Source organism: Polyodon spathula, chromosome 33 (genome assembly GCF_017654505.1).
Source record: "Polyodon spathula isolate WHYD16114869_AA chromosome 33, ASM1765450v1, whole genome shotgun sequence".
NCBI lineage: Eukaryota > Metazoa > Chordata > Actinopteri > Acipenseriformes > Polyodontidae > Polyodon > Polyodon spathula.
Genome location: NC_054566.1, coordinates 1,308,699 through 1,320,356, shown reverse-complemented (window position 1 = coordinate 1,320,356; position 11,658 = coordinate 1,308,699). Strand labels below are relative to the sequence as shown.

General features: G+C 38.0%; 1 protein-coding gene across 3 annotated transcripts in view; it reads right to left on the bottom strand.

Moving 5' to 3' along the window:
- Nucleotides 1-979: 979 nt before the first annotated feature.
- LOC121303552 (multiple epidermal growth factor-like domains protein 9) overlaps nucleotides 980-11,658 on the bottom strand; it is a 108,726-nt gene continuing 98,047 nt past the window's right edge. Inside the window, exons 5-7 of one of the 3 annotated variants that reach the window (XR_005947814.1) lie at nucleotides 6,280-6,537; nucleotides 3,169-3,979; nucleotides 980-1,782 (exon numbers count right to left, since the gene is read on the bottom strand). Coding sequence is in view for 2 of the 3 variants with exons in the window: in XM_041234317.1 (XP_041090251.1) it covers nucleotides 3,525-3,979; nucleotides 6,280-6,537 (713 nt within the window). In the remaining variant the exon portion in view is untranslated. Of the gene's footprint in view, nucleotides 3,980-6,279; nucleotides 6,538-11,658 lie in introns of all 3 variants that reach the window. The other 2 variants (XM_041234317.1, XM_041234318.1) reach the window with 2 other exon arrangements.

The following is an 11,658-nucleotide window of genomic DNA, read 5'->3' as shown; positions in this document are numbered from 1 at the left end:
GAAAAAGTTAATTACAGGTGTACTATATTGTGCCTGACTGAAAATGCTAAATTCTCAGTCAGCAGCATTTGAGAGCAAAACATAGTATGAGATTTTTTTACTTTCATGATGGCAGCTACACACCAAGCACTCAGTACTGTGTAGCCACCTGTTGGTTCTGACAGTTTATTCAGTTTTCAGAACTCATACCTGGAAATTTAGTTCAAAGATAATAGAAATGAGGCACTACAAGACTATAGACTGGGTTATCTACCAATAGTACATCAACGTTTCATCTGAGGGTTATGGAAACACACTTTCAATAAAGTAATGCATTCAGTGAGAAAAGACAGTATCTGCTTAGTCTATCAAATCTTCTCTTTCCTTTCTGTGAAATAGTGATTTTCAAACACCTACACTAAGAGTATGTTGTGAAACTAATGTCACAGGCCTCCCATATCTTGTACCTATGATACAATGTATACCTTTAACATGGTTTTAGATATTGTGGAACCAGTAAGTAACACACAGGACAGGACATGCTGACATAACCACTTTTTTTACAGTACTGTAATCCTTTCATTACTAGAATGACTGCTTGATGATTCAGTTACAATAATGTTATGTTTCTTGTAAAACAACTGATAATCAGGTCATGTTATAACGGTGATCTTTCTGAAAATTGACATGGAGCACTACCTCAGTCATAATGAAACACACTCTCAATGTAACATATGACTTATCGAGGTGCATTCCCACACGTAACCTGTGCTCTGTGAATTCAGGTCTTTTAAAGGATTCCAAAGGTGAGGCTTCGTTCTATGGGTGACAGGGCTTTTTGCTGTTATGCGCCTAGGCTCTGAAATACTCCTGCGCTGGTGATCAAGGACGCTGATACAGTTGAAGCTTCTAAAAAAAACAACTACAAATATTTTTATATATACACAGGCATTTCATCATGGTTAGGGTTATGTCATTGTGCAAGGTTTTTTTATTTTTATATATAAAAAAAAAAATATCTGTGCTATTTTTAACTGTATGCTTGTATATTTGTTGTTGTTTTTTTTTTGTTTTGTTGTCTTTAGTGTTATTGTTCTTAATTGTTCAGCACTTTGAGATGCTTGCATTTAGGCACTATACAAAATAAATTATTATTATTATTATTATTATTATTATTATTATTATTATTATTATTATTATATGTGTTTTTCTATTTTCTGTTTTAGACAGCATCTTAAATTATGCAAAGCATCGCAGAACAACTAGTGCTGTGCCAGCCTCCAGCTTAATTTAACTCTAGTGGAACTAATTTATATCCATAAATATATATATATTTTAAATTTCCTAATTCTCCTAATGAAGCACGCGCAATTTAGCTGTCTGACAGACGGATACAATGTATCGCTATGCTAATTTGTTGAGTTTCAAACATCCTTTTGTTTGCTTCTCAGGGAGCATGTTTGTTATTCATAAACAATCTGTGTTGTATGGTCAAAATATACATTTTTATTGTGGTATACTGTAGTTATCATGGCAGATAAGCCAAGTTGTGATCAAGGCCAATGGAGGGCCCACCAAGACTTAATGAAGCTATCAGTTTCATTTTTTAAATTAATTTCTTGTCCATTTTTGTAATGTTTTTTTTCATTTTAAAATAAAGTGCAGCACAGTTAATGCATTTGAAATGTATTGCAACAGATGGGTATGTCTCACTTGTATTTTTTCAATACTTTCAGTCCTCCCTCCTTTCACCAAGCCCTTATGTCATCCTTGTATTCCACCAGCTATTCCTCCTGCATTGATCTGCACACATTAAAAAAAAACAAAAAAACATATTGCACCCGTTATACTGCTACAGCCCAACACATGAACACACACGTCATTCACAGTACCACTGTATCTGCCCTGCATGTTGTTTACTATGCAGAACACACTGGTGTTAATATTGTACAGAACAATGAGCAATGTTTCTAATTGATTGGATTCTTGTTGCAGCCCTCACTGTATTGCCAGTTTGGCCAGTCCCTACTTGGCGATGGAGCGCTGTAAATTGTCACCATTCAAGCATATTGTGATTTAAAACCTTGATTCTGTAAAATGAACATAAGAAACATTTCGAACAAGAGGCGGGCAATTGGCCAATCAATGCTTGTCCTTTTCCTAGTAGCTGGATTCTCTAAAAAGCAGTTTTCCAAACATGCTCCAAGTTCTATAAAACATATGTAGTTCCCTTAGTTAAATACATTTGCAATCACTCAGTAAAGGAATACAATCATAAGGGGGTCTGGTGAAGGGTAGAAGATATCATGTCTCCAACAGAAGCGCTCTACGCTATAATGCTAAAAAGGAAGATTTTACTACACAATGTTTTATAGGGCCTTTCCACCTTAAAACATTTTGTATCACACAAGAACACAGATACACATGTAGTTTACCTCTCTGGGAATAGATCAAACAGTCAACAGGGTTCAGTTCTGTTAAAGGTTTTATCTGCTAAGAGAGCAAGCAACAAACCAATGTTCCCAAGCAAAGTAATAGATTAGGAAGCTTTGGAAAACTCTGATTTGGGGAAAATATTCTAGATTATGTCATCAGAAACAGTAGCATAAAAATGTTTGCGACCCTGGATATGAATCCAAGTCTCTTGCTCACTTCTATTACACTGAGCTACCTAGCTGTCTGCAGTTCATCCTTCCCTCATGACATTCAGTATGTATATTAATAGACAGATACAGAACACCACATAATAATGGTCCCAGCCCTTAGCAATACTGCCCTCTTCTGTACAATCTTATGAACAGACACATTATGCCTTTCTTAAAACACAAAAGCAATGACATGGTTAAGACAGTCCCAACATGCAGTATACACTGTATCAACTGTATGCCATTGATTTGTTTTTCTGAAACTCTTTATTGCCAATGCCCTTATTGTAGGTTCATACAGGTTCCCCATTAATTAAATACTATTCATTATTAGTCATTTTTCAATTATTTTGTTTAAAATCTTTGTGCAGTGCTTGTTTTTTATACCAGCGACTGTTCTGTGGTCAACATCTCAAAGAAATTATATTTTTTGAGCAGTTTTTTTTTTTTTGTACTTGCAAACGCAAGGCTGCTTTAACAATTGTCCGACCAGCTGCATCTCTGCCTTATGTGTTCCCTTGGAAAATAAGGGATCCAACATTACCTGGGCAATTTTATGGAGAATTCAGTCACTTATTTTTGAGGACCACTGGTTGTAATATTTTGTGGCGATAGACAGGAGACCTGATCTTCTGCGTTATATCCAGTTTTATGAAGGTGAGCTAAAGCCCACTTTTTGCACCACAGTTTCCAAGTACCTTCTCGTTCAGTGCTACTACAGAACAGTCTCTGCGTCAGTCAATTTTAGGGAGTTCTTCCTAACATGTCAGCTCCCTTGTAGTCCTCAGGAAACACATTTCATCCCTTAAACAAGATGTCCAGTCCTGGTTATAATCGAACATTAAAAAAAAAAAAAAAAAATAGCGCTGGTCTACTTTCATAGTCTATTTTGAATGGAGTTTAAGCATTATACATGTTTATAGGAGTACTCAAGGACAGTTGTCCATTTGGTGCCACTTCATTCGCTTGGTCCTCTAGCAAACCTGAAAGATCTGCATTGGGGATGCTGTCGTGGTAGCTGCTGAAGCTGATGTTGTCCTCTTTGAGTTCAATGGTCCAGAAGGGGGCATTGAGTTTGCGGTTCTGGTATTCGCGGTACATGTAGACGCCCCCCACAAAGCCCATGAGCACTGCCACCAGCACAATGATGACCGCCAGGATGATGATGTTGAACTGGGTCCAGGACACCTCGCTGACAGTGGCGTTCTCGCTGGCGCTGGTCAGAGTGGGCAGGACGGCGTGGGTGGTGGGACTGGTCAGCAGCGTGGTCAGGTTGGTAGTCGTCACGGTCGACATGGTGGTGGTTGACAGTGTTGTGGGGGTTTGTGTTGTCGGAGGAACAGTGGTTGGAATTACTAGAAAAGAAAATACAAAAGAATGTAATTTTGTGTTTTACAGCATGCATTTTATTTTTTATTTCAATCAATTAGGCACAACACAAACTAGGTAATTTTCTTTTAGCACAAAACCCCCAAAATTATAATTTTATAAAAGGAGTAAAATGATATATTTACTCCTATTGTTTTTACATATTATTTTGTTCTTTTGATCTTTTTATTTATTTTTTTACCAATGTAAAGTTGTATCCATTTTTCTACTCAATGCAATGTCGCCTCATCACTGCAACTCACTTACCAATCAAAGGGACTAAACTGGAAACCTTGTTCATAACAACAGATGGTTGAGGACCAATGTTGAAGCTCGTCTATCAAGAGATCACGAACACATGGCAGCACTATTGCTCCACCTTACATTGCTCTTCCATGAATGGAGAGCTGGTTTATTCAAATACCAGTGGCACACTGCTGCTTTGTCCAGAGGTAAATGCTTCCCAATTCCAGGAGCATCTACACATGAATCCAAATCATAAACTTACATAAATTGACCAGAAACCACCTGTATAACAGGATTCTTTGTAGAATACAATGTTCTAGATGGAATGATTCATAACCATGTGGTCGTTTTAACTTGACAAGTAAATGAATAGATTGCTACAACTAGAAACCACTACAAATACCTTACAAATCACTTACTGTACTTTTAAAAAACTTTACTGTGTATGTGAACCAAACAGATTAGTAATGAAACAAGGACATTTACTTTCTCTTGTCTTTAATATATGACAGCATGTCACTGGCAAAACTTACAAGAAAGTCAAGCAGACAAATAATACGGCTAGTGCCTTCTTTAGTATTTAATTGAAACATAAGCCTTTAAGTTTAAATTTTATCAAAAGAGAAAATATCATTTCATTAGTTGAGAATTGGGTGGAATGGTAGAATAATTAACTGCATAATTCAAAGAAAAAATATGATTTCCTTTTGTCCTATACACTTAGTAGAAGTGTAGCATCAAATGCCATTCTTTTTAAATACACAAGAATATACATTTTACAATGTTAATGATTTTGTCAGTAACTCCCTTTTCTTTGCGCCACATAAGCCAGCACAATAAAATAAACATTCCTCCCTGTGGGGCTCGATCAGTTATGATTACCATCAGCAGTTTGTAGATTTTGTCTCGTACAATTTGCTCTGAACAGCTGCAGCGAGAACAATGCAAGCAACAACTGTCTATTTGAATCTAAAACAAAAACACATTGGAAATGTGAAAAATGCCAAGTTATCAAAAGTGTAAAACCAATGGGGGCCATGGTTGCCCCAATTGTTTCTTCTAACTTGTATCAAAAACACAACTGTAAAAGCGGTGGGGGTCAAGGTTGCCTCAACTGTTTCTACTAAACTTGGCCCCCATCAGTTTTACAGTTGTGCTTGTTTGCTTTGTGCTGAGCAAGGCTGCCCCAATAGTTTCTTGAAACTTGGCTTGTGTTTTTGACATCTCCACTTTAAATGACTGGGCACTTTTGATAACTTGCCGTTTGTTTTTGTTTCAGATCTCACTTATTTTTTTAACTTAAACATTACAGGAATAGCAACAATGTTCAACCTATACTGAGACAATGTATTGCTGTTTGGATTGGATAGGATAAATGTAAATTGTATCCTAGTCTGTTGAACGCTACACAGAAGTGAATCTGTGTACCGTAGTGGTTTTGCAGTTTGAATAGTTAGGGTTCAAATCCTGCCATTAATTTGGGCGAGTCTAGTTTCATCCAAAGCTCCAACATCGATGCTGGGCCAATCTAGTTTTGCCTATGCCAGTTATTTGGGTGAGTCCAGTTTTGCATTTCTACACTCTCCCCTGCCAGCTTCCAAGTGCGTGCCGGGGTACCCGCCTCGCCTCCACTTCTGACAACAATGTAGTGACAGTGTTCTGGGTTTCCAGCACCAACAAATACACGGCCCAAACTAGAAATACAATCTGGTTCAATATGTTCTTATAGGGTTCAGTCCCAACCTGCCAGGTTAAACGACCTCCAAGTTACCGTGAATGTGCTCTGCCAATATAACCACTATAACCACTGCTATAACCGCTGCTACAACCACTTTCTGTAAATAAACCGGTTTCATGTTTTCCTTTAACTCTTAAACGAAGCGACATTTTCAGCAAAACTCAACAACGGAACAAAAATAACGCAGTTACACCCATTATAGTTCTTTATCCAAACACAATACATACTATTTATAGGATAATACAGGGCTGACACTAGTATTCTCCTTGCTGAATAATTTCAACAGAAAACAACCACCCTTACAGTTTTTACTGCAGTCCTCTCCGCCGTATCCCTCCACACATTTCTCGCAGTGCTTGCCAGCAGTGTTATTGGAACAGTTCAGGCACTGGCCAGTGTCAGGGTCACAGATGCGTGGTGATGTCCTGGGGTCCTCATTCCCATTGCATTCACACAGCATGCAGATGCTGTCTGAGTTGTAATACCCATCCTTGCACTTGTCACAGTGAGGTCCTCTGTACTGAAGCAGGCACTGGTCGCACACAGGCTGTCCATTGGTGTCTGTATCAAAAGTAACCGGCACAAGTCATTAGACTACACAGTTTATTACTGTAACCCAAACTAACATTGTTATATCCTCATTAACCTTTATACACAATGTACTCAGAACTTTTGAAAGGGAGTGCAGACTTTCCTATAGAAAGTCTGAATACAGCTCATCTCATTACTCTGAGCTGGGTGCTCATGTACATACATTATCATGCATTGCCATACAAATCACACATTCATTCTGATTACCATAGTATGGCACAATAAAATCAGTGTGCACCATAATATGCCCTCTATTTTGCATGATAATTAATAAAATTACAATAGTGAATACGGAAATCATTGACGTGCCCAATAATTGCAATTATCACGCACCATAAAGTTTAGTGACCTTTAGTAAATGTGGCCCATAGAACATGCAACTCTTTCCAGATGACACAAGAGACATCCATCACCATGGTCCGTGGTGCTGTAACAATGGATATACATGTACATTTCAACACACACACACCCAGTTCAGGGTGCAGAACCATATTAACTTTACAAAAACACAACTATTTGCATGGATCTCAATGCAAGTATGAAGTATGAAGCAAGGCTTAAGGCTCATTCCACCAGATACACTGTTGCCTCAAGGGCTGCTTCCAGGGACATTCTTATCAAAAAATCTGCAGGGCTGCTAATAGTAATAATACAATCAATCTATGCAACACAAACTGACAGTGCTTTCATTTTCATTGATGTTTCCAGAGCTGCCTAAACATGTAAATGAAATGTGGAGACCTGTTCTTTCATGTGACTAAAGCCCTACTTAGCAGAGAAGTCCCAAGCACCAGACCGCTTTCTTCTATGCTGGACATTGGCTACTGCAGGCGTGTCAAACACAAGAGCCGAAGGCAATACACAATTTTATCTGGCACTTCACACACATGGGATGACTGATTTCCAAAGCTGGCTCAAGCAGACGTACTGTTTTTTTTTTGTGTCTTGCTTATATTGTCCACAAGTAGAAGATGCACACAGTAACCAAAAGCTGCTAAAAGGCTTTGCTAAATCAAGCCACCCACCCCTTCTAGTTCACCTTGAGCAGGTCGTTCTTTATTCCTTCTGCTGGTTCATTAAGTTATTGTCAGTCTATTGTACAATATTCACAGCCCATGAACACAGACACAGAAACAGACTCTCCTTGTATAAAACTTTAATGAAGGTAGCTACATGTGGTACAGCAAGATACGGTATTAACTTTTCTTGCTGTGTTAATTTGAATACATAAGCCAATAGGTACCACCTGTGCCGCTGGACAGCTGTATCGTCCTCCCTGGAGACGAGCGCTGGCACTGTGGCCAGGCTGGAGTCACATGATGCCTGTTGCCAGAGCCAGGGAAGTTATGTACATGTCAGCGCTGAATTGATTGTGATGAATCAAAATGCTGATGAGAATCGTTCAGCTTTGAAGAATGCTCTCTGGTGATTGATGGGGTCTGGGAAATTCAACAGAGAGAGTGCAAATACCAAAGGGCAGATGACCTGGGACAATGTGATTCTGCAGAGTGTATGGACTCTCTCAGTTTCATGCTCAAGCTCTCACACATCAATCATGGATATTTTCTATCTGGTCTTTGGGTTTACTGCACATCCACATTGTTAATGGGAAAATGAACCAACAGCAACTAGGAGGACAAACAAATCCTGAAGCAACAGCAGTGGTTTGACTAAAAACAGGGGTAATTAACAGTGTAAATTATTTTAATGAAATGAAATGCAATTTAATATTAAAATGTTGATGAGGAGCCATAATGCCTGCACCACAGACCACACAACACCTGTGGGAATGGGCTGGCAGGCTTATTGCAAAAACAGACATTCACTGGACATTATGCATCACAGTCCAGATTAGGTGCATTTTACACAATGATACGTTATTAAAAAACAGATGCAAAAGTTGGTGTACCAAGCCTGACGCACACACCCAACTGAACAAAACATTAGAAATACCAAAAAGAAACAAAGCATTTTTCTAGATTCGTTTTAGTATTACTACTTAAACTACAGAGAGCACAGTTCGAAATTAACCCCAGCCAACTCGCCAAACAAGGGTAAATTTCACGTACTTATAGTACGTTTTTGTACACTTAACATCGCTCGACTGGCAATCGTCGCTGTCGTGTCGCCGCTCAGTTTATACTTTCTAGCGGCAATCACCCTGCTCAAACTGCAGTCACTGACCGTTAAATCAACTGAACTTTGACCTCGTCGCAGGCCTCTTTGCTATGGTTATTACAAGGCAAAATGGCAATTTTTCTTTTTTGTTAATAGAGGGTTGATGAACAGAATGGGCTAAATCTAGGAAGTACTATGACAAAAAGAATGACAAACAAACAACATTAACTTCAAAACAATGCGCTTATTCTAGCTGGATTCCATACTGTACAAGACACACAGCATTTTACATAGTCTCTGCTCAAGTATTCGAGTTTAAAAAAAAAAAAGCCTGTTTTTGTAACTTTAAAAAAAATCTGTTTTCCTCTGCACTTCTGCATTTGTTTGAAGAAATGTCTTTTGTTGAGAATTGCTTTTTGAGTTTGTTTTAAATTGGAACCTTAGTTTTGTTTTTCAGAAGCATAACCTGTTTTTGAATTTTTTTCAGCATACTTTATTAAATAACTTTACATAGCATTTTTAGTTAGTGCATTTGGACCGTGGTTAACTAATTGTATTTTATTTTGTTCGTTTTTAGCAGCTGTTTTCCAGTTACAGTACTTAATCTAGTAATTAGAAAACACCATCTCTTTTCCTGTTTTCATGTATATTATGATGTCAGATGGGGGTACGCGGTAGACTAGATTTGGAAAAACTCTACAAAGTTTGAAAAACACATGTTGCCCTAAATACACTGGTGTAGTCTAATTATGTTGTTATAAACACTGGAAGTGTAATGTGTTTCAATAACCACTAGATGGTGAAAGAGCTTCATGTTTGTCAAACCAACCAGATAAAAATGTACAACTAGGCTGACTTCTCAGGAGACCAGGAGATGATGTTTAAACATGAATGAAGCTGAAAGCACTGAGATTCTTCAAGTCAGTAACTCTGCTTTCATTATCACTTGAAAACTAATTAGTTTTAATTATTATATGCAACACAATATACTCATGCAACTAATTGAAAATGAATGAACTATTTGCAAAATGCAAAAATGCATGTACTGAAAGCTGTGCTAAACCATGGGAAGCACGAGTTAGAAACAGCTGTAAGGATACAAATACACAACATCTACACCACAGATCACAACCCACTACACAGGACAGTAAAGTAGTCTTAGCATTTATTATTAATATCTATCTGAAGTGACTTCATGAATGTACAGTACTGTATATGTATATCATATGGTTACAAAAATTATGAAAGCAACCCAAGACCTTAAAGGTTTACTGTTGTACAAAATATATCTTCAGAATCCTTACAAAAATATTTATAAAGCAAAATATAGAAATATTCCAATATTCTCAAATACTGTACCTAAAAACTACAAGTCTAATCGACTGTCCGCTGACTTATAGCGGTTATTATTGTGTATCTCTATTGTGGAACAAACATCATTCCTTTTGTTTGGCATAGCTAGAAGCAGTTGTCTCAACAGCCCTTCGCCCTTGCAGTCCTCTGCACAAAGCACTGCATGGAGATACAATCTCTTTTAAGAAGCCCTGGCAGGTTAAGACCAGCACTGCTGGGTGCTGAGGGGCACAATGTACATCCTCAGGGTTCAACCAGCCCAGGGCAGAAATCATTTTCATTTAGTTCCCGACACGATTATGAAATGAGATATTGGGGGTTAATGAAACATTCCACACTGTATACTTCAACTTGTGCACCACAGTACGTTGAGCTGGGTATGAACAAATCTCCTCTCTTATGTCCTTTGCTTTATTGTGTTTATCAATCTGTCTTATTTTTGGTTGTTGTGTTTAAATCATGCAGTTCAAATTGAGGTAGGATTCTTAAAAGTAAAACTGAAGCAGCTGCTGTATGTATTCCTATAAATCAGTTTAAAAACCGCCCCTTCCCCTGCCTGTTGGTAGAATTCCCCTAACAAACCAATGCTGAAAATCCCTTTTGAAAATGACTGAATTGAGTTAGTCTGCAAACCTATCCGTTTGACATGCTCTGTTCTGTAGACATAGTTAACTATCATACATTGTATATCCAGTAAACATTAGAGCAGCAGTCTATCAGCTTAATGCTCATTTGTATAAAACACAGGAAACAATCAAGTGCCTTGCTATTATGAAATAGGTTTAATACACTACAGGCATGCATATCCCTTTTTTTAAATCAGTCTTTTACATAAAATAAACACTGCAGAGCGTAAATGTCCACTGCTTGTTATTTCTCCAAAATTTTGAATTTGTTTATAATTACAGTATACAGTAAATCAAGCTTGTAACTTGCCTAGTCAATGATGTTCTTCAGGTGTGACAGCAGGATGCTCCACACTTCATTACCCTTTCTTGTTGAAAACTTAGCAGATTGTGAGCTACAGCGACAGCAACTAAGAATTGCTTGTTCATGTATGTAAAAACATAAAAGGAGAACACTTAATAAGCTGATCAATATCGAAAACTGAGGAGTGAGTTTATACAACATGATTAAGAAAACATAGCAAATAAACAGGAGGGAAGGGATTTTTCTTTTTCAAAGTGAACTGAGGTCAAGTTATTTTACAACTGCACATTCCTGATTTAACCCAAACCTTAATGCACAACGCCTGTGCAGACTGACCAAGTACCTCAGGGAAAGCAACATACCATCACTACCACATTATCAAAGGTAACTTACATGAGCCAAGGCATGATCCCCACCAAACTAGGCTGGAAGGATTATGCTGCTTCACTCACTGCAGGTCAACCAAGGAAAGTCTCTGTCAATTACAGAACTCAGAACAAGGCTTGGGTAACTCTCAGCTAGGTGATCTCATTCTCAAGTGGCAATGCAGTGCCAGTCAAAACAGAATTCCCCCTCTCACAAATTAAATACATGACAAGTTCTAGCACGGGTAGCTGAAAGAAAGGCTACCATTCCTGAACTTCACTCCTTAAAGAAACAAAAGCATTGTGAAGTGTCTCCATCCGGACC